Source organism: Melospiza melodia, chromosome 5 (genome assembly GCF_035770615.1).
Source record: "Melospiza melodia melodia isolate bMelMel2 chromosome 5, bMelMel2.pri, whole genome shotgun sequence".
Lineage (NCBI taxonomy): Eukaryota > Metazoa > Chordata > Aves > Passeriformes > Passerellidae > Melospiza > Melospiza melodia.
The window spans coordinates 9,293,008-9,316,110 of NC_086198.1; the positions used below are offsets into that span (position 1 = coordinate 9,293,008).

The following is a 23,103-nucleotide window of genomic DNA, read 5'->3' on the forward strand; positions in this document are numbered from 1 at the left end:
TTTATTAACTTAGAGGTTTAATTCAGTGGAAAGTGTTCAGAATTTTCTTTACTTAATAAACTTTGGGAAAGGAAGTAGCTAAGAACTTTGCATTTTGACCAGGCAAAGAAAAAAAGGCAGCATTTGAAAACACATTTTTATTTGAAAAAAAAAAGTGTTTACAAAGGTGTGACACAGAAAGGAACTGGGAGAAGTGCCTTTGGAAAGCTTTGTAAATGTCCCTTCCTAACCTTCCGTATTATTAGTGTGATTGCTTAGGCCTTAAGGCAACATCTTTAAATTCCTTTCATTCTCCTGTATTCCAGCTTTTAATTACAAAACAACTTTGTGGGAAAGAGTTGCTCATACTTACATTAAACAACCTTGTATTTATTTCTGAACATCAGACAAGAAAAAAAAGGCAAAATGTTTTCTCCTAAAAGCTGTTAGGACAGAGGAAGCAAAAAGGGCTTTAATAAAATGGCTACTTTAAGTAGACCATTGAAATTTACCTTAAAAGAGTACATAAGAATTGCTTACATGAATAAAGGAGCTGCCCATCTGCTATAAAATGTAAGTTTCTCTGAGTCTGTGCTGTGAAATTCTTCTGCAAGTTACCAAGAGCAAAGTTCGCTGGCAAAGTCCTGAAGAGAGTCAGGCAAAGGGCTCTAGGAGTGATTGGTGTGTCAGCCTGCGTTAAATGGATGAAACCTTGAAAATTAGTAAAGTCTACTGAAGAATTTTTAACTTCAGTTAATTAAACAACAGTAAAAATGTAATCCTGTTCCCTCATTTATCAAGATCCTAAAATTTTTACTGATTGCAAAAGTATAATAAATATGTTGGCTTGATTTTTTTTTTAAATTTTGTACCCTGGTATTTTTCCTAAAGTAATCTTTCTTCAAAATTATGATTGTTATATGGGTTAAGTTACACACAGTTGGGTTTCAAACCCTGATCTCTTTGATCAGGGCAACCTGGCTAGCTGGTTTCCTCTTGATGCTAAACTTCTATTTTCATTAAAATCAGAAGCTGTATAGCAAGTAACTATATTTGAATACAGCATTTCAAAACAACTACAGATTTGCACGTTTTAAAGTCAAATGTTTGGCCTTTTGCTTTATGTGTGCAGAGAAAAATTATATTTAGTACAACTGTTTTGTAGGAAACCAGTAGAAATGAATATACTTACCAACATTAACATTGCTCACTTCTTTACAGTAATGAACTATTATAACCCCAAGCCCTCGTTTACTGTATTCAGCACAGCAATAGTAATTTATATCAGATGTTACCAAAGGTTTGTTTTTATGTTTATTACAGTATACTGGCAGTTTGATACAGCCTCCTGACATAAAAATATCTTACTTTTTTGTCATCCAGATAGCAGGACCTCGGAGACACTTTATCTGAAAAAATTTCATTTGTATTGATGCAAGCTTCTGAGATAGTTCTGATGGCAGAAGTGCGTAAGGTTGATTATGCCAACAGGTCAGTGTTGGGTACAGATGAATAACACTCAAGTCAGCCTTTCTTTGCACAAACCTGACCTTGTTTGAATTGTTCCTTAGATGACAAAAGTAAATGCAGGGAGCCAGCTTTTAACATTCTTCTTGGGTTATGGAAACACTTTGTGTTCTGGAGCTTAAAAAAAAATGGAGATTCAGTTTCAAATGTTATCATCTCTAGATTGCTCGGTCCTACAAAACTAAATATTTAATTTTTCAGGCCAAAGCAATGTACCTGTTTCTTAACACAGGGAATATGTGTCCTTCCTTTAGAAAGAAATCCAACTTGAGAAAACACATCTTTTAATATAAGCAGTTTAAGACAGTCTTTGGTAAAGTATTTTCATATGCTCTATGTCTCAAAATGCATGGAAAGTTAAATGCAAGCAGAGAAGGAACAAAGCAGGCTGAAACAAAGAAAATTGAATCACACAGATCAGGTGGCTATAAATTAAGACTTGAAACTACTATTGGAGCCAGTGAGATGAAAGAGACATAAAAAAAATACATATGTGAAAGGGGATGTTCTTGCAGGACTGGACAGCTTAGTAAAGCTAAAGAAGGCAAGAAAGCGAAAATACCCTTTAAAAAAAGTAATAGGAAGGATGCATTTGAAAGATTTGAATCAAGAAAGCAATAATATGAAATAGAATACACCAAAAGATTAAAAGAAGCAATATTGTCCTTCAAAAGGTTTGAATGACTAAGAGTCTGAAGAGGAAATCTCAGGTTTGCCTGTACCTACTGGAGGATGTACATATTAAGAACCCACTTTACCCAAATCTGCCTTGCAAACAGGTTTTGGCTGCACACATTTGCATTATGTTATCCTTATGTAAAAGCACCTTTCTCAGGCAATCAACTATGTCTTACAATACTGATGGTTTTGGAAAAAACAAAAAAAGAATTGACTGAAAAAAGTACCTCTGTATCACTAGACTTACTATACTTTCAATTGCTGTGTAATTTCAGATTTTTTTGTGGTACTTTCACATCTTATCCTGGTCAATAATGTGACTGTTGGTTTGATTTAGGAACTGCATGGAAAGAAAACAAAAGCGTAGGTGAAGAAAAATCAATTTTCTGGCTTTCCTTGTAAGAAAGTTGCAAATAATGGATGTTAAAGATCCCCTCATGACATGGATCAACTTCCTGGTTTTAGATTTTCTGTAAATAAAAGTAGGCCTAAAAACTGCTGCTGAGGTATCTGAACAAGCTGGATTTTTCTGGAAGCTGATGGAGCATGTAGCCACTTTTAGAAAATTGTTTTTGTCTTACTATCAACATAAGCAGTACTCCTATAAAAGGCACTACTTCCTGGCCCCTTGAAAACACTCAGTGTCTAAGAAACTCAGACAGGTGAAACCAGTGTAAGTATTCTGGGTAAATTCAGCTGGCTCATGGGGAAGCCCAGGCCACTTCCCAATGCTGCAGCCAGGGAACAGGGAATGCCTTGCTTGCCTGGCGAAGGGACAGCCAGCAGCGCCGTGTCTGGGAGGCTTCGGAGGAAACAGAGATGCGGCTGATCCCGTGTCTGTTCCATTCATTTCCTTGGGAGAGGATTTACTATTTTTTCCCACTTGAGCTAATGTTGGTTCTTCAAGTGCAGTATGTACAAACTGAGCACTGTTTTGTGCCAGTGTAAGCATATTTGCATTTGGGCTTCTGCCACCAAAGCTCCTTTTTTAAAGGAAATCAGATCTCGTGTTTCTTCACAGGCATAAGTTTCTCTTGGCTTAAGCTGGTGAAAAATACATACAGTTGCATATTGCCCATTAAAAAAATAAAAGTGAAGTTCGAAATAAGGTGACTGAAAACAAAAGTATAAATCCAAAGAGCAAACTAGTGCATTCTGTAGGTTTCTACGACAAAATATCTGGGTTAGGAGAAGAAAGCTGAGGAACCTGAGCCTCATGTGTATGAATGCATATGCATTTTTTCATATTATTTTTAAGCCATTTGTTTTGATGTCATCATGTATGATTTTCTTTAAAGGAATCTGGCATCTGAAATATATGTGTATATCCATGCCTTTGCTAAAAATTATTTTAAACACTTTGTCTATCAGCAGTAGCTCTAGAAATTCAGATATTTTTGCATAAGGACTAAGGAAATAATTCTAAGAACTTGCTGTGTGGAGTCCTTCTAAATTCTATATTTTAACTTCCTAAAATGGTTTTTATCTTTGTTTTGTTGTTATTGTTGTTGTTGCTTACTCCAAGAGCTGCAAGGGTAAGTGGCAGCTGTAAACTTAAGGGTAGGCTGCAAAGTTTTTCTTCCAAAGGCTTTCTTTCATGTTTAGCCAAGTGAGAGGCATGGAGTGAAATGTAAACTCTGGCTCGGCGTGTCCTCATGGCCATCTCTGCTGGTGAGCAGCCAGAGGGGCACAGGGGGCTGGAGCTGCCTGACCACAAGGGCCGGGAAGGCGCCGGCTCTGAGCCACGGCTCCAGGTTGCTCAGAGGAGCAGGAATGTGAAGATGGTGCTCGAGGGCTCTTGATCCTGTACCCCTGAAAGCTGCCCTCCCCATTGCACCCGCTCTTTCTCACTTCATCCTCCCTCTGGGACAGAAGGGAAAGTCATCCACTTCTCCTCTCAGTCATTTAACCACTTCTCTTTAATCCCTGGGAGTCCAACTGGGAACTGTGTGTTTTGTTGAACTTTGTGTTATTTGGAATTATGGACTGGAACCATTTCAGTTTAATGTGGGAAATAAGCTTTGCACAAACTCAACCTTTACACTGGGAAAGGAGCTTCCTATAAAGCATAAACAGATGTTTGTACTTTTGTATGCAGATTTGTGATAAACTGCATAAATGCAATATGGAGTTCTAACAATTAAATGATGACAAATAAGTTTGATTGCTTTGACATGATCTGCACTGCTACTCCTGGCTTGTTTTGTTTGTTTTTAAAGAGATTTTTTTTCCAACTGTATTTTATTAAAAAAAGCTGACCTAAAACCTCTTCCTCAGCATGGGCACATAGAAAACTTTCTCCCAGGACAGTGGTTAGATTCCTGGGAGAAGTCAAACTATTACCTCCAGTGCAAGAGAGATTTCTGTATCCTGTAGCAGCCATAATTGCTTGGGGCCTGCTTTCTGTCAAGTAATTCTTGGCTCCTAATCCTTTTGTTTGTGTGTTTGTTTGCTTGTTTGTTATTGTGATGGAAAGGGATAAGCAAGCAGTGTTTCCTCTCTTGTTTAGAGGTCTGTTTCTTTTTGCTTCCTCTCCCCCAAAGTTCTCTCTTTGCGCTTGTTCATACTCCATCTACACTGACTGCTTCCTTCCTTCTGTCTGTGTACTCTGCAGAGAACATAAAACTAAATATATATATATATATATATGTGTGTGTGTGTGTGTGTGTGTGTGTGGAGGCCCACAAATTCCCTACTTGGTATCTGGGTTTGTACAGAGCGTGGCATCATAGTGCACTGATGCAATTAAGTGTGATCATGAAGAAAAATATTATTTGCTTCAGTTTGGAGATCACCAATTGTGAACAATTGCTTGGATACTGCTAATATGATATTTTTCATATTCATCCTGGAGACAATAGAATGGACTTTGATTTTCCTGTATTCATATGTAAATCATACTCCTCTGTACCTATGTATGTACACACATGGTTCTCCTTTGACTGTTTGAAGTTAATCTTTAAGATATTATTTATACATTTGAGACATACATTAGTATGCATGGACAAAAGTTAAAGCTGTCAAAAAGAAATTGATTATATTGAAAGATAAAATTTTGTTCAATGTGATATACATTATCAAAACTCTGCCTTCTGCCCAATGGACAGACTCAAAGTGATAATTTCTTCTGAGAATTTCCTTACATCGTGTGTGACTTCTTGAGATATTGCAAGTGCAACTCCAATTTACAATCTGAGCTGGTGGAAGATTTGAGAGGAGAGACATACCATAGGGGAGATGTTGCAAATAATATTAGCAACCTTGAATTTCATTAAACTTTGCTTTTTCCATACGGGCTTACATCAAAGATGTGAAATACTGTGCTCCATGTGACTATAAAGGCTGCCTTTGCTTTGGAAAGATTCTATTAGTAATGCAAGTTACTGCTGTTTGCATCATTAAGTGGGGGTAAGCACCCCTCCAGGTATTTAAATTTGCAGAAAAGAGAGTCTTGAAGGCAGTAGCCCTACTACTAGAGTTGTAGAGTTTTACAGCTCTCTCTTGCAAAATTTGGAGATACAGGCAGAGTAATTAAAAAATAATACCTGCAATGTATATAAGGGAGGGTGACAGTGTTAAATTGCAATCCTTCTGATCTGCATTCATGAGCAGCACCCATGATCTACAGTTTTCAGATATTATGGAGGAATCAAGTGAGGGAAACCCAAGGATGCACACCTTCAACAGATCTTTTCCAGTAATTCTTACTAGCTGTGATTTAAAATAAATAATAAATAATTGAATTAAAAGAGTTGCTCCAGGATGAAATTTTTCATTTTTAACAATTTGTTTTTCAAGCTGGAAAACACCTCCTTTATGTCCTCGTCTTTATTATTCTCTGTCCATGAAATAAATAAGGTGAGGAAGATAATACGAAAGGCAGGAAAACTGCCTTAAAGGTCTACAGCAAATTTTTTATTCCTGTGTTGTATTTTCTTGCAGCATTTTTCTGCCAGTGGTATCTCAAGTGGTCAGGTTGCTTTCCAGTTTGCTTGCTTTGTTTCTTTAATGTTTAATCTTAGTGAATTAGTACATGAGGGTTAAAGTATGTTTTTCTGCCTTTTCTGTGTCTAGAAACTTTGTATGATTAAAAATCATAATGAAACTTAGTGGGATCTTGAGACTGCAGAGAACTGAAGCTCTTCCCACTTGTGTGGGTAAAAATCAGTGGAATCATTGCAGTAAAATATGTGTATAATTTTACTTTGCAATTTCATACTTTACAGCTTCATTCATACTCTCCAAAAATATAATATAAATTCTATTTAGTAATGATCATCTAATTCTAATGATCTATTATTTTTTCTTTTTCTTTAGGGTGTACCTCAGTTACCATGTGCCAAAGCATTGTATAACTACGAGGGAAAAGAACCTGGAGATCTTAAATTCAGTAAAGGAGACATCATCATTTTACGTCGACAGGTGGATGAAAATTGGTATCATGGAGAAGTCAATGGCATCCATGGCTTTTTTCCTACCAATTTTGTTCAAATTATTAAACCTTTACCTCAACCTCCGCCTCAGTGCAAAGCACTTTATGATTTTGAAGTAAAAGACAAGGAAGCAGATAAAGACTGCTTACCATTTGCAAAGGTAAAAAGAGAATACACTTACTATTTTCTTCTAATAATTTCATTTATTTGCATAAAAAATAACTGTTTTGTAGAATTATCTGCATTTCTTATTGGAGCTGCACTCATATGAAAAGGAGAAGTAAATCTGCAAGTATTTCTCCTATATTGATTAGTTTTTCATTCTCTTTCTAAATTGCATATAATTTCTCTGATGTTTTATTTCTGAGAATGCATTTTTTTATACTTGCAGTAGTGATGTTCCTAATTTAGGAGAAATAACCTATGTTGTGAATTTAAAACATTCCATCTTCTAAAGAAACACTCAAATTGCAGATGTGAAGGCAGTCATATCACTAGCAATGTTCTTAAGTACTTAAGTAGAAAAACAACATCTAGGGAAGGTTAGGTAATGAGTCAGTTGAGAAGGAAAATGGTTGTGGTTCTGTTGAATAACGCCAAGGAATTAAAGGAGGGCTGATGAGTAACAAGGACTGAACAGGACAGGAAGACTGGCACTAAGGACAAAGTCAAATCACTGAGATGTGGGCAGTTAGTTGAGCTCTGACAAAATAGGAAAAAGAGCAGCTTGAACTGACTTCAACGCCCAAAGCAGCATATTCCTCTTACAGAGTGCCTTCTCTGCAGTTCTTGTCCATGTCCTGCCTTCTCTGATTACTCCTGTGTTATGGAGGAAAATTAAATGAGAAGTTAAATTAGAGCTGGGAGACATAATCACTGCATGTTCACACAGGATGATGTTCTGACTGTAATTCGCCGTGTGGATGAAAACTGGGCAGAAGGAATGCTGGCTGACAAGATAGGAATATTTCCAATTTCCTATGTCGAGGTGAGTAAAGCTGGGTCCTCAGTAAGGCTGAGCCCACTGTATGTTTCATTTTCTGAAAGGAAAAATAATCAGTACTGGTGATGATTTTAAAATAACATGAGATATAAATAATCTTAGACCTAAAATTCTCTTTGGGAAAATTAATGGCCTCAGCAGTTGAACCAGTGATTTTCACTTGACTATTTGATACCTATTTTTATTGAATGGAATTGAAATGAGTGTAATTGGAGGCAGTCACTATGTTTTCTTGTTAATACTGGAGTCATGCAGTCAATCCAAACCACACTTAGCTACAAAATGAAAGCAATCAGCAAGTCAGAGAAATAGTTAGCTTTGGACTGTCCCTAATATCCATCCTTCAAAACCAAATTAGCACAAGTAGGATGTCAAAGGGCATAGTTTGTTGTTGAACTGGTAAAGGATCAGCTCTTTCATCAACAGAGCCATATATAAAACCTTCTTCATCTTCCTGCATTTGTCATGTGTTACAGTAATTTACAGTAAGAGGTTGCAGTTGAGAAAATTTCCCCAACCCTTTAAATTTTAAGAGTTGAAAGCTGTATCTTTTATATAGAAAGACATCAGTGGTTGGGAACGGTGTGTACAGCCACAATGATTATTCAAATTTGCATTACAGAAAGATACAAAGGTTTGGAATAAAATGCTTGTCCTTTTCTGATAGGTATGCTGTGAATACTTGGTAAGACACACTTACCTGCACCAACAGCATTTCATTTAAATAATTGAGGCAGAATGATGAAAGAAAAAAGTATTTTCACATTATCTCTGGGATGAGAAATATGTACTTCAGGTCACAGAAGAAATGTGTAACCATACTAAGAATCAAGTCAAGTTTTATTAATTCAATTTCTGAATCCTGTGATGAGATGGGAACTTCAAAAGCCATTACTGCCTTCAACTGAAATAGAATTTGATATTTTTAAAAGGGAAAAATATATATTTATTTTTACAGCTTGATGTAAGGATCTGTAAGTCTGGAGGTAGAAAATTTCACATGACTGTAAAAAAAAGAAGACCAAAAAAGTTTCAACTTGCTTAGTGCAATTTTGGCTTCAGTTTAAGATGTTTTTAAAGGCCAATTTAATGATTTCTTGCCCTTGGGTATTCTTTCCTAGCTTCTTGCAATTAACTGCCCCTTCAATTCAGCCAGTAAAGCTTTTTGTAGTGTTTTTTCAAACTAAATTACTTAGCCTTGTTAGAAAAAGCCCTTTCCTAGGGCAGCCACTTGAGCTATTTAGCTAACAACTACATTCCTATCTCTGCAAAAGTTGCAAAAAGGATATATGGCCTTGAAAAAAAATGTAAAGATGAAAGTCACAAAATATATTTCTGTTAATGTTTTTAGAGTGATTCCATCAACTAAGAAAATGTATTTTCAATAAACCCTTTTAGAACAGGCATCAACACTTAAGTAAGTACACTTTCTCAAATCGCCACTAAAGTGGAATGGAAAGTCTAGAATGATAAATTATACCCTAAGAGTTACTTCAAATCAGATAGGTGGGGTTTTTTCAGTATACACTAAACTGAAATGCATGCTGTGGTGGAGGGCAGTGAGATGTGCAGTAAAGTAAGGGTTTGAATTTTGAAATGCCTGGTTTCTGAGAGTACATAACTATTGTTCTGGAAAATATACAGACAACTGATAGAAACAAGTATAGCAAACTATTCTTACCAATTTTATGAAAGACTATGAAGATGAAAAGTAATTAATATTTTTGAAAGATTTTTATATGGTAGTTTTCATTGCATTTCCCAATCCTTCTAATCATTGCCTATTTTTGGGGAATTCTATCATATGATGATGACAGACATAACTTTTACCTTGTGTATGTTAGTCCACATCCTTTTGTTTGAAAATGTGAATTCGTAGCTCCATTTACTAGAGATTATCTGAAGTCATTAACTATAAAATGGGCGTAGTCTGTGATATTTATTGTGTAGTATAGGTGTAATAATTCAGATATTTCTTTTACAATGAGGACAAAATTTTAGTTAATGAAGTCCATGAAAAGGTCTGATCATATTTGAGGACAAATTTTGCCTTTTTATGCTTCAATGTTAGCTACTTTCTTTTCTAACTTCCATGTATTAAATTTGTGGTAATAGTAAAAGTGAGACTGAACACATTTTGAGAGAAATTTTAAGAGTGATTCTGTTAAATCAGTTAACACTTATAGTTATTGCTGTTCCAAAAACAAAGATTATTCATAACTAAACAGATATTATTAGATTTTTTCTGAAAAATTACAGTTCTGCAATTTTTCTTAAACCTCAAATTGGATGATTTGACCTAGTTTAACACTTCATAAACAAATACAAATGCCCAAAACAGAATAAAAGTCAGGGAAAATAAATCACTCTTCAGTCAAATTGTCAGTAGAAAATAATGCCAGATTTTGTTTACTTTTGTGCAAGTAAAGAAAACCTGAATTAATTTTTAAAAGAAGTGTAGCAAAGCACCACTCTTAGAGCCCTTGCAGTAGTGGTAATTCCTGCAGACATCTGCAGGCAGAGGAAAGCTGTGTGCTGACCTCAGCCCTGCTGCAGCACCGAGACGTGGCTCAGCCAGCTGCCTCTGTCCTGCCCTGCTTGGAAAGTTCTTCAGTTTCCTGGAGACTGTGGGAAAAGGAATTGCATTTCAGGCTTCCTGTTGCAGCAAAGATTTTGTTGAATGGGAAAAAAGAAAAAAAATGAATGTAAAGATTGAAGTAAAGAAGCCTCAATGAAAATGTGTCTGTTAAGGAAAACTACTGATGTAGGAACTGCAGGCCTAGGTACATAGGTATTTGTTGCAGAAAGGAATGCTAGATTAAACACTTCATACCATGACTTGGGTTCAGTTCCCTGGTGACCTTGAATATCTGTTAGCCATTTCACTGGAGAATGCATGCAGGTCCTTAATTTCTCTTCTCAAGGAGAAGTAAACTGCACTCTACAAAATATTCTGCAGCTGTTGCTGTCCCCAGCTTACTTCAAAGAGGAGGCCAGTAATCAGTTCTCTTCCATCTTCAGATTCATGTAACTTTCATTTGCTTGCTTCTCTGCATAAAAAAGCACAGAATGCTGCTTTTATTGGAATGCATCTTGAATTGATCCCATGGGCAAGCCTTAACTTTTCCCTAATAGGTTGTTCACTGTACAATGTAATCAGATTCTGCAGGCATTGATAGCTTCTGGAGGTAAACAAATATAATTAGGTGTAACAGGTACCTTGGGGTGCTGTTAGCAAAGTGGCTTTTGGTTTTCCTTTTCATTCCTCTGTGATCCCTTAACTTCTCTGATTAGCTAGTTCTTTGCAAATAACGAGGTAGATTACATAGGAATGGAAACAGTTGCAGCCATTGTATCAAGAGTATGGAATACCTAGATTCTCAGGAAGTATGTGAAGAATTTCAGTCTGAGTTGAAAAAAAATAAAATGTGCAAAATAGATCAAATTTTAGACCTTGAAAAACCTGCATGTTTGTTGTGATGACAAATAAGACCCTGACAAGCTGAACAGCAGAGTAGGCCTTTTTTAGTCTTACTTTCTACTTCTTTCATATCTTTCAGCCTCAATGTTTTGTAATGAAATAATGTTTTCACTGGTCTGTTTAAAGTATGTTTGATCTAAATTTAAAGTTCAATAATCATCTAAATAATGAGCTTCATTGGAGAAAATGATATGTTTATATCTTCTGTTATATGCAGGTAAAACAATATTATTTTGATCCATATGATCCATCTTGAGTAATAGCAGGAAGGAAAATCTAGCATCTACCTTTTTCATAGGATTGTTTACTGCTCTGACATTGTCTTCTCCTTCCTTCTTACAAGAAAGATGGAGAGGGACTGTTTACAAGAGTATGTAGTGACAGGACAAGGGGGAATGGACTCAAACTGGAAGAAGATAGGTTATGATTAGATATTAGGAAGAAATTCTTTACTGTGAGGGTGGTGAGGCACTGGAACAGGGTGCCCAGGGAGGTTGCAGATGCCCCATCCCTGGAAGCGTTCAAGAGCAGGTTGGATGGGACTCTGAGCAACCTGGTCTATTGGGAGGTGTCCCTGCCCATGGCAGATGGGTTGGATATTGAGGATCTTGAAGGTCCCTTCCAACCCAAATGATTCTATGGTTCTGTGATTCCAGTTCTCTTCAGTTGCATTCTAAAGGACCAACAATAAGAACATTTAGGAAAAAATTCTATATTCTTGACTTCATATCCTGGTTCAAATCTCCCATTATGCCCTTCCTCCACTGCAGTATATTCCATGTAGTTCTTCCTCTTCTGTAGAAGGTTTTTATATCAACTCCTCATTGTTCCAGCAGTTCCAGTTTTGAACTTCATCTTTTTTTTTCTCTCTATATATGAAAATCTTTCAAATATCACTTACCAACCTCTTCTATATTTAAAAAAAAAATCTTTTTTCTTTTACACTACCTTATATATCTATATCTGTAGATATCTACTTGTGTTCAGAATATAAGCTGGCCATCTGTGGGAGCTGCATTTAAATCAATGTTGATGCTATCATAATTAATGGTTTGTTGTTTGTCTGGTAAAGTTTTGATGAGGTAAAATACTACTTTAAAACCCTTCATGAGCATAGTAGGATGTAGTAGAATCTCAAGACTTGCAGGAAACTGGTACAATAAATAGAAGAAATAATATGCTGAAGAATAGAAATAAAATTCCACAGTAACTAATTTCATTCTTTCAACCTGATGTTCTTCAGAAAAGATCTTTTCTTTCTTCATAATCACCTACACTTTTCAAGTAACAGTATTCATATTTAGTGTTACATGTTCAGAAAACTGGTGCTGGTGTTATTTCAGCTCATGATTACATGAGAGTTCTGACGTTATTATTTCTAATAGTGATAAGACTTTCTAAAAATAAAGGGCATTTGAAAGATGTAGAGGGTTTGTTTGTTGGTTTCCTCTCCTCCTCTCCATTATATAGCTTACATTTCATTGTAAGAAGAAAATGTGTGGGATTCCTCATTTCTTCATTGGAAAGGAAGGATTTGTTTGCATTTAATGTAGTATTGTTGTTACAATAATTAGCAGATAGAAAATCTCATTTGAACAAAAATTCTATAGGTAAGAGTAAAGAAAGAGAAAATGGCACAGAGATGGTGCCTCTACATTAGAAAATTCAGAAGCTGAGAAGGTATTTCCACAAAATTGCCTGTATATGTTTCTTTTCTCCCTATGCCATCTTATGCCTGTACAGGTGCCTGTTGCCAGGCAGTATACTGATATAGCTGGGTATTTAGTCTGTCCTACTGTGTTCTTAAACCTGCATTGAGGAAGCCTGTCTTTTCATTGCTGGTAGTGTTAAAGATGTGCACAAGTACCAAAGGATATAAAGGAGGAATACCTTCAAGAGCCCACATGCAAATGTGCAGGATTGTGTCATAGACAAAAGAAAAAAATGGCTGAAAATGACATAAATATCCAAGAAGTTTTGTAGCACAGATTTTTCTGTTCCAAGGTCAAAGGGAACCACTGTGTTTTAGTCTGCCTTCTAGATGATACAGGCACTGGTTATTGCTGAATTAATCCATGTCTGGACTATGGCATTATGTACTTATTGATTGAAATTTTACCTCTGATGGTAAAATTTCATACCAGCCCAACAGTAAGTGTGTTGAGTTTGTAGTGAATGATTAGTCACTCTCTACTGACAGATTTGTAGAGTAGGTTGGTATGCCACAGTTTTAAGTTGCATGGTCGAGATTATCCTATGAATAAAAGGAAAAGAGATGTTTTTTACATTCAGGTGACTTTTATAAATAAAAAACATACTAACATGTTACTGGTTTTTGTAGTTTAACACAGCAGCCAAACAGTTGATAGAGCTGGACAAGCCCTCAGGTTCTGCTGTTGACTCTGGAGAAGGTACCTCTGGGGCAGCCCACAACAATTCAACCCAAAAGCACACCGATACCAAGAAAAACACCAAAAAACGGCACTCTTTTACCTCCCTCACCATGTCCAACAAGGCTTCTCAGTCCTCCCAGAACCGGCACTCCATGGAAATCAGTCCTCCTGTCCTCATCAGCTCCAGCAACCCCACGGCTGCCGCCCGCATCAGTGAGCTGTCCGGGCTGTCCTGTAGTGCCCCCTCTCAGGTAATTCACAGGGCATCAGCTAGAGCTATAAAAGCTCTGATCTTGTCAGATTGTTTATTTCAAGTTATTAATTGTGTCTAATTAGTAATGAATGTACACTTTCAAAAAACTTATATTCCAACGTGAGAACATTTAAGGAAAATGTTTTCTAATACTTCTGATATGATAGCAAATAGTTGGGTCTTGTGGACTAGGGGTTTTTTTGCAGTTGTTATATTCTAAAGTGCCACAAAGGTTTTGATTAAACTGTGGAAACTAGAAACTGGAGTGATGTAATTTTTTTATTTCTTTTTTCTAAATTTAATATAATAATTAATATTAGTAAAGTGCATCCTATAAAAGTAAAATATTCAACTTGAAGATTATGTGAATTCCAGATATTTAGCATGTTAATCTGGTTGTGGTAAGTAGAAATATTTATCTGACTTTATTTATTTGTTCAGCAGTTTGTGAAAAATTGGCTGTTTCATACAGTGATTAGACTTTGGGAAAAGAGAGAGCAATGGAGCCCAAGAGGTATTGGTGATGTTTTACCTGAGCTCATAAATATGCTTTATTTGCACATCTTAGGGATCTGACAGCCTTTTATGGAAAAAAATGAGAGCTGACACTGGTTAAAAGTGTGTTTCATGTAGCTGGTTCAGTGTATCTCCAAACATTTAGAAAAGTCAGAAAAAAAAAGTGAGCTGTGTGATCCAACACTGTTTATGTGAGTATCTAACTAAAAATTAGGTTTAGTTTAAGGTTACAAGGGATAGAATACTGGTGATTTTGACCATGAAGCTTACAGCTCTGTCAAAACCAGCTGTTACTAAACTACACAGAACTGACCCTTTTTTCTCTCTCCCAGGTTCATATTGGCACTACAGGGCTGATTGTGACTCCACCCCCCAGCAGCCCAGTCACGACAGGGCCTTCCTTCACCTTCCCCTCAGAAGTTACCTACCAAGCTGCTCTTGGTGTAAGTACTGCTTAAGAAAACTCAGCATTTCCATTTGCCTTTGGTCTTGTACAGCTTTTTTTTTTTCCTCAAGTTCCAATATATTGATTTGAAATGATGGTTCTGTGGGATTTGTGTCCATGTAAAAGACAATGGTATGAATTTAACTGTAGCAAAAGCCCTATTGCTAAAATGTTTGCATCTTGTCATGTATATCCATTTCTCCAGCTTTCCTCAGTAATTTCTCCTTAGTAAACATGAGAATCACACTTCCTTCCAGAAAAGTCTTTCTTTCAAGCATGAGTAGAAAAGAAATTATGCTGGGGGGAAAGTCTGGGGAAACAAGAAAGTTCTTACAAAAAACAGCAACTTGGGACCACAGCTGCCAGGTGTTTCTGTCTTCCTTAAGATTTTCAAGATTATCTGAAATAACTTCAAAAGTCTGCTCTCTCCTCATTAAATAAGGTGATTTTAGTTGCATGTACACCTGTGGCAGCTGAAGAACATGTCTAGCATTTTAAAATTAGGCTCTTAGGGATCAACAGGAAAACATGTAGCAAATGGCCATCTTTTAAAGGAAGAAATACATTGCAATGATGTTTCCTTTGAACAATTGACATGATATTTCCTTCAAAAAGTGCAGGTATTCTTTCTAAAACCTGCTGGAATTCCTTAGTTTCCTATGCTTATGTTAGAAAAGCTATGGAATGCCATAAATCATACTGTACTCATCAGAGCCTTACTGCAATAAAGATTGTGGATACCAGTTTTCAGAGATCTTTAAGGGATCTTAATGTGACTTTAAATAAAGTTCTTGAAATTAAGTTCATTCAGTCTAAAGTTGTGCCCCTAATTTTTAAGGGGTGGGTCACAGTTGAATAATAGATCTTCACTTCAGAAAACCAAACAAACAAGCCAAACAAAAATCCCTGTGACTTGATCTCGTTCAGGTGTCTATTCTTGAGGTCTTTAAACCAACTAAAATATGATGAATAGCCTTGCTGCTAAATAGGTCTAGTTTTGTTTTCAACTTGTTGGCATTTGCATCATTTTACACATTTTTCTGCAAAATTTAAGGCACAATTGTCTGTCTTGTGGTATCAACTTTCTGTTGTTTACGAAAATGCTTAGGAGTGGCTTGGTTCCTTTGTTGCTTGGTTTGCTTCTTTGTTTGGAACTCTAAAGTTACAGTTTTCAGTCTTTTAAATTATGATGCTGTTGTTTTCTGAATTATCTCCAGTACTTTCTTTTGGCATGGTACACACATGGTGGCACATGCCAGAAGTCGGTGCAATACTGCACAGTCTTTTTCAGTGGAGAAGATATTGATAGTATAACCCTTTTATCTTTTAGCCTGATTCTTATATCTTGAAAATTTGCCTGAATGTAGCATAAAGTTTATGTCCAACTAAATATCCAGCCTGATGCCACAAATTTTTGTCATCTTTTGTGAACTAATAATTGCTCTCATCCAAGTAAATGTATTTCACATTCTTTGCTCTTCAGACAGACAACTTTATTACTCACAGTTATATGGACCATGTGCTTTTGCCCTGCCTTACTGTGTAAGGCAGATTGAGCTGTAGCTGTGCTTTGTCTTACTTGGGTTAAATTGTTGATTCCTTCAGTCTGTGGATTAGCTGTGTAATCCTCCTGTTAAATGAATGCTAATCTGGAAACAGTTAATAATCTCATTATAATTAGGTTCATATTTTAATGTCATGGAGCAGATGAGTTTAGAAAGGCCTCTTGAGGTTGTCTAGTCTAACCTCCCCTGCTCAAGCAAGGCTGCCTAGAGCCAGTTGCCCAGGACTGTGTCCACATAACTTTTGAATATCTCCAAGGATGGAGATCTCACAACCTCTCTGGGCAATCTGTGTACGTTGTGGGCTCTTGTTGAAGTTGGTGTACACCAGGAAGAACCCCCAGGTCTTTTTTTGCCTATGAGGTGTACATCTTGTACTAGAAACAATTAGCTCCTTATATACTATTCCACTTAGTTTTTTATACTTCTTTCAACCTAACCTCCAGAAAATACCTGTGACAACTGAGCAAACAGAATCAACCTAGGTGTTGTTAAGCAGAATGCAACTCTAGCTAACATATATGCTGCAAACATTGAGTAATCGATTTGATTTATGAGATACTTTTGGAGAGGATTGAGGAGACAGCATTCAATGCATAATTTCAGAAGTTCTGTCAGAAGCTGCTTTTTTTTTCTCTCAATAACAAACGCTTCTGTTTGTTATTAAGAGTCAGGAGTTCTTTATTTGATGCCATCATGGAAAAATACTTTAGTTTGGTGGTGGTGCAAAGTCATTAAACCACCCTGGGTGCTTTAGTTGCTTAAGCTTGTTCAAAGGCGATCTCACCATGGGCATTCACAGGAATTAAATTGCAGTGCTAAATGCAGCGTGGAGAGAAACTCCTGCCATTGATTGTCCCGGATCTTGGGGTGCTACTTTCTCTTTGTGATAACCATGTTCCTGCTTATTTTTCCAATTAGGCACATAATTCCCATTGAGAATCTGAATTATTCTCTGCCACCCTCTTTAAAAGTCAATAGCCTTCTGTACATCATGTTCTGTTTCTTTTTGACTTGTTTTCAGCATGACTAAAATGCAAGCTGGCAGTTCAGGTTAGAGTCAGGTTATTCCTCTGTTCCTTTATGACAGACAGCATTAGATGATGATGCAGTTTGTAAAGTCACAGACTGTGAGGTGAATCTTTTACTTACACTTTTCCTCTTGCTTCGTCAGCTCTTGTTTTCATTTTAAAAATGTGCAAAATAGTTCTGACCAGCCAAGAGGGAAAGTGATGTTCTTTTTTATCTAGATGTTTCCCTTCTGGAAACATCTGTTACCCTTCCTGACATTCTGAACATTAATTTTAAGCTGTGGAACAATTGTGATTGTATGTTTAATACATTAGAGTGGTTGGCTTGAGTACTTTTGCTCTTGTATTTGGTCTTGGTTTTTGTTTTTTTTTTTTTTTTTTTTTGCTTTTGTAAGTAGAAGTTCCTGTATTTCTCTAAGTTTCTCCCTTTAGCTTTTTTCCTAACTGTTTCTGAATACTAAGCAACTGACAAGGAAACTGGATGGGAACAGGAGGAGTTTCTCTTTAGCATGAAGGTCATTTATTTGACGTCCTTCCTATCAGTTGTTTTGGTGTTTATAACACTATTGAAAGTAATTGTTCTTTGAAAGCAAGGTGTTTATACACTTTTTTAATGTAATTCTAAACTTAGATTAAGGGAGAAGGAAGAAATCTGAGAGGATGAGCATGATTACCCATCAGCAAAGAAGAGAATAATGTATTCCTTTACAGTAATTCTGAATTTGTGCATCTTTGCTACATTTATCTCTCCTGAATCTCAAAGCAAGGAAAAGCTAGTGTCTTCTCTTATCTTCTGTAAGAAAGATGGCATTTTTATTGTCAACAGGAGATAATTTTGAGCTGTCTTGTTGTCTAACAAGTTTCTCTAATACAGTTTGGATTAATTCCTAGCCCAAGGGAGTCTATGACTCTTTTATTTGTGTCCATGTATAGGATTGCATTTTAGTTTTTTATGTTGCTCTGATGATTCAAAAATGCCAATTGTATTAATTTTGTTTTGTCTATAATAATGTCTTGTAGGTGCTCTTTGGTACCCAGTATTGTATGAAGTAAATAATTTACAAAGTTTCAGCTAAAATTGGCACAAATAAGCTTTAGGAATGACAGTGCTCTTGTCAAGTGACTGTATATGCTCTCTACTGCTTGTATCATTTAAGCAAATTTTAATTTTCCTTCAGAAAACTTGTGATAACTTATTTCAAAGTTTTATTTTGCATCAGGGGTTTCTTAGACAACAGCATTAATTCTTGGCTTGTGATTTGAGGTTTGATTCTTTGAAATTGAAGAAGCTATGAACTGAGACAGACTTCTCACAGCCAGAGCTTTTGGCTGTGATATTATCTCTTACACTGTTCTTTGGGACTTCCAACCACAGCTTTACCTCTAATTAGGGCATTAATTGGTCTGCTTATCTTGGCCACTGGCATTTTTTAACCTTGTTGGTGTTTAGTATATTTAAAGTTCTTTGCAAAATAAAAATAACAGATGTCAAGTCCAGTAGTAGTTGGGTGAAAATATGCACATACAATTATGTGAGGTTCATTCACTTGGAAGGAAATTTTTGGATGTAATTTATAAGGTTTTTATCTAATGGAGTAGATCTAGTTGCCATAGATTTTACTGAAAAATAATCTTAAAGTATGTGATTTGAACCATGATATGGGAAAAACAAACTAAATGTACCACAGCAAAGTTAGAATTACATTCAAAAGCAGCAGCAGAAAAACAATCTAGCAACAAGAGATAACTTATCTTCCTTTCAGTCTGCCTTTACAGTCTCTTGGGAAGTGAAAAGTGTTTTGGATTGCAATCAACCTAAATGTCCATACAGCTACTTCTACAGATTGGAAATGTTGACTTTGAAATGGTGTCTTGGTGTGTGCACTTAACTAGCAGAAAGAGGTGGTCTATATTTGGATGGTTTGCATTCACTTACGTGCTAAAGGTTTCAAAAATTAAAAAATTAGCTAATTTTTCTGGTCTTGTTCTCTCATGCACAAAAGAGAAATTGCTCTTTATGTTGAAGAATATAAGGTAGTTTGAATTATGATTAATGAGGCACAAGCTGTGGGGGTTATATAATACACTGATGACATTTAGCTCTTTTATGTAGTTCCAGTGTAAGTTCAATAGTGTAAGTCAGGAGGTTTTAATAAGAATTGTCCTAATTTTAATCAACCAAAATTCAAATCAACTTTTGTTCTGAAGAGGAAGCAGCAGGAAGAAACAATGAGGTTTTGTATGAGAGACCTGTTTTTGATAACATATAGTTTAGAAATTTTGTTAAACATAAGCCTTAATTTGTTAGCCCTCAGGGAATTTTGCAAGCCATATATTTTTTCCTAGACATTGTGGGAGTGAAGACTTAATGAATGTTCTTTTCCACTGCTGTGCCTTTTATTATTCTTTGAGCGAGGTGATTACTGATCTTCAATTAACTGATATGGGAATGCAGCCTAATTATATTTAAGTTTAGTAATAAGCATGTGTTTCTAGAGCATGACTACAGATACTTTTTGAAGTTGTAACATACATTAATTTTCAAATAATGTAATTTTTCATCTTTCAATTAAAAAAATAGTTTATCACTTATTTGCTGGTTTATATGCTTGAAAGTACACCTGGTGTCTGAAAAGTAGTTGCAGAAACATTCAATTTTTTCCCCTCACCTACCTAAAATACTCTTAATTATTGCTGAGCATACTTTATTGAATCACATGCGGTTTGTGTATATTCTTTCACGAAATGTTGACTATGGGAACCATCAAAACTAGCAAGTGCCTGGAGGTAGGTGTGTTTCTCAACAGCTAGAAAAATGGTTGCATGCCAGAAAAGTTCTTGAAAACTTGGCTAGATCATTTGGGTCTATTTTACCAAGTTGTAGCAGTGCAGGGTGTGGAGTGTTAGTCCTCTAAAGTCTATCAAGTAGTTTATTTAGATTTCTTGCCAAGTCTTTGGGAGTTTAATTGTGCTGTGGCTCACTGCTGGTCTCATTACCATATTGATAGACATGGTGAGGGGAGCAGAACCTGAATAAAGCAGAATAAAATAGAGCTGTGAAGGTGCCTTTATTGCAGATAAATCTTCAGTGTATATTATGTGTTCAAATGAATAAAATGCAGTGTTCAGCATCTGTAGAGATGCAGGAAGTATGGAACTGTGACAACCTTGATATTGTGCATGAACAGGTTTAATTTTAAAGAATTCCAACTAATCATCTCCTAATGTGAATTTACAAGTTCTACCATATACAAAGAAATCTAGATGCCTAAAAAAAGATTGAAATTGTTATTCTTTTAATAGGTTACATGAAAGTTAGATGCTCACATTCAGCTTGGATTCAACCAAGACATTTGTTGAATGTCTAACTGGGAGAGACAAATAACTTCAGCTGTAAAACAGCTGAGAGAGAAATGTTGGTATTTCAGTGTGAATTATCTGGATACTTTAAAAAATGGTTGGATTGAATACGAAGCAAATGCAATTGTCATTTTTGTAAAAAATACCCTATTAGTATCAAAGCTCTCAGTGATGTTTCTCCAGCAGGTCATTTCTGTTTAGTGTTGGATACAGAAGGCCTACTTGGTCTTAAGAATGTGTTAATGTATGACCAGAAAAAAAGCTTTAAATAAAATAGGAATATTTCATTATATATTATATACCATGCAATTTATACCATAGCTAAACGTAACAATTTTGACTGAAACTCTGTAAGTTTGGATCAGTTTTCTCTAGATTTGAAAGTCTTTAATTATGCAGTTCTTTACTGTGACCTGACAGTGTAAAACTGGTTTAAAGAGCTGTCTTTTTTTTAACATTTCCACCAAATGTAGAAGAGTAATAATCATACAGTGTAGAACGAAAACTCTGTTTCCATATAGGTTTTTGTTTGAAAAAACAGAAAAAAAAGGGCAAAACCCTTTAGAAGTGAAGTGTTTGAGGGGAATTAAAATTATTTTCAATTACATATTTTCCAAACTGATAATGCAATGCTGTGCATTTATATGCTGATGTATGGAAAGTGCGAGGCACTACTTCAGGATATTTTGTTAATTAATTTTCTAGTTCTGTGGGTCTTAGGAAGATTATGTTTGAAATTAATTCAGTTTCACTTTTTCAAAGGTAGGAGGTTTTTTATTACTCTTTTTCTGTGTGTTGTAACACAAATAGTTATTTTTGGAAGGGGGGGAAGGAAAAGCTCCCTCTTTGTGAGTGCCTTTTCCCAGGAGGGTCAGTACACAAGGTCCTAAAGAATTGTCTGAGGCCTTCCAGAGTAGAAGGTAACAATTGCTCCATTGATTCTAAAACGCACAGAAGTCTGTAGGCAGGACCCCCATCACGATCTGTGGTGCCTTTTTACTGGGGTATTTGTTAAAGATTACTAATCTTGATAATACTGAATTTCAAAAGCTAATTCTTTAGACTAGAAGAATAGGAGAAAGAAGTAACAATAGCTCAGTGATTATGGTCTCATATTGTGCTTGCTTTTGTAACCCATACATCAAAAGAAAATTTCCCCCAGAAGGGGTGCTTTTGGGTGCACTGCAGCTGAATTGTATATTATGTTTCAGCTTCAGGTTACAAAAACAATCATGTTATGAAATACAGTCAGCAGCAGGATGCAAAATCTACCTCCTGGAAGGCTTCTGAATTTTTGTCGAGCCCTGTCCTAAACATGTTATAACTAGAAATACCTTTTTTCCTGTTCTGAGAAATTGTTTGTCATTTGCTTAATTAGCTGCCAAAACTTAAAGATTTTAAACTGAAAGAAAAAGAAATAGAGAGAAAGCTAACTCTCCGGTTATATTGTAACAGGAGGTAAAGCAACACTGGACTCAGTTGCTTTTTTCCACTTCCTTGGAGTTATCATGCCTTTTCTTTTTTTTCCAGCTTATTGAACTCATCAAACAATATTGTTCATCTGTTGCTATTTTTTTTTGTTCTTATAAAATCAGAATATGAATCCTCCACTTCCGCCACCACCTCTCTTGTCTGCTGCAATCATTGCATCGGCCACTTCTGGACCTCAGTCTACAAGTGTCATACAAAGGTCTGCATCAGGATCAGCTGACCAAGTGGCACATTTACGACAGCAAACTCGTCCAAGTGTGTAAGTAAAATTGAATCTTTTCTCCAGACAGAAAAATGGAATGAGATCACCAACTTCACCTGTACATTTAGCACGGCAGCTGGCTCTGTGCTGCTGGAATTGCCAAAAAGCCAAGCCTGCACCTTAGGAAAAAAACATGCAGAAAGGTGATATCCCCAAACAGGTCCCACACTGAACATTGTTTATGTCTTAGATAAATATAATCAGTTGTTGCTCTGTGTAGAAAGAACTCAGTTCAAAATATAAAGTATTTATCATGCAGAAGATGAATGAATCGTTGCGTTAGCACCGAATACTGGATAACTCAAAAGTGTCATTTCACTGGAGTGAATTTATTCAATGTTTTCCATTATGTATGGTATGAAAAGGCTATTCTCATATGGAATAATTTATGCCAAAACACAGAAAGTGCTGTATTTAATTTAAACTGTTGAACGTGTTACTGTCAGACTACTTGTGTCAGTTGCAATTGAAATTTGACTGAAGATTCTACAGTGCACTTAATTAGTGGGTGGCAATTTGGAGTGAAGGCAGAAAGCTGCTAGTTAGCATTATGTCTTCACACTTGCAATACAAGCAAACGTGCGTCATCCTTTCGGGTGAAAATATTTGGTATATTAACATGTGTTCCTAACAACATCTCTCTTCTTGAAAACTTCTTTGTGTGCAGCTTGGGGAATAAGAATGATAAA

General features: G+C 36.1%; 1 protein-coding gene and 1 long non-coding RNA gene across 4 annotated transcripts in view; one reads left to right on the forward strand and one right to left on the reverse strand.

Moving 5' to 3' along the window:
- SH3RF1 (SH3 domain containing ring finger 1) overlaps positions 1-23,103 on the forward strand; it is an 82,465-nt gene that overhangs the window by 43,127 nt on the left and 16,235 nt on the right. For both annotated transcript variants that reach the window (XM_063156233.1, XM_063156232.1), the window contains exons 3-7: positions 6,502-6,777; positions 7,510-7,605; positions 13,443-13,745; positions 14,596-14,706; positions 22,257-22,411. In XM_063156233.1, coding sequence (XP_063012303.1) covers positions 6,502-6,777; positions 7,510-7,605; positions 13,443-13,745; positions 14,596-14,706; positions 22,257-22,411 — 941 coding nt within the window. The remainder of the gene's footprint in view (positions 1-6,501; positions 6,778-7,509; positions 7,606-13,442; positions 13,746-14,595; positions 14,707-22,256; positions 22,412-23,103) is intronic.
- The window catches only part of LOC134418223 (uncharacterized), a 31,939-nt gene that overhangs the window by 1,434 nt on the left and 7,402 nt on the right, over positions 1-23,103 (reverse strand). For both annotated transcript variants that reach the window (XR_010027744.1, XR_010027745.1), the window contains one exon: positions 10,454-10,670. This is a non-coding gene — a long non-coding RNA (uncharacterized LOC134418223). The remainder of the gene's footprint in view (positions 1-10,453; positions 10,671-23,103) is intronic.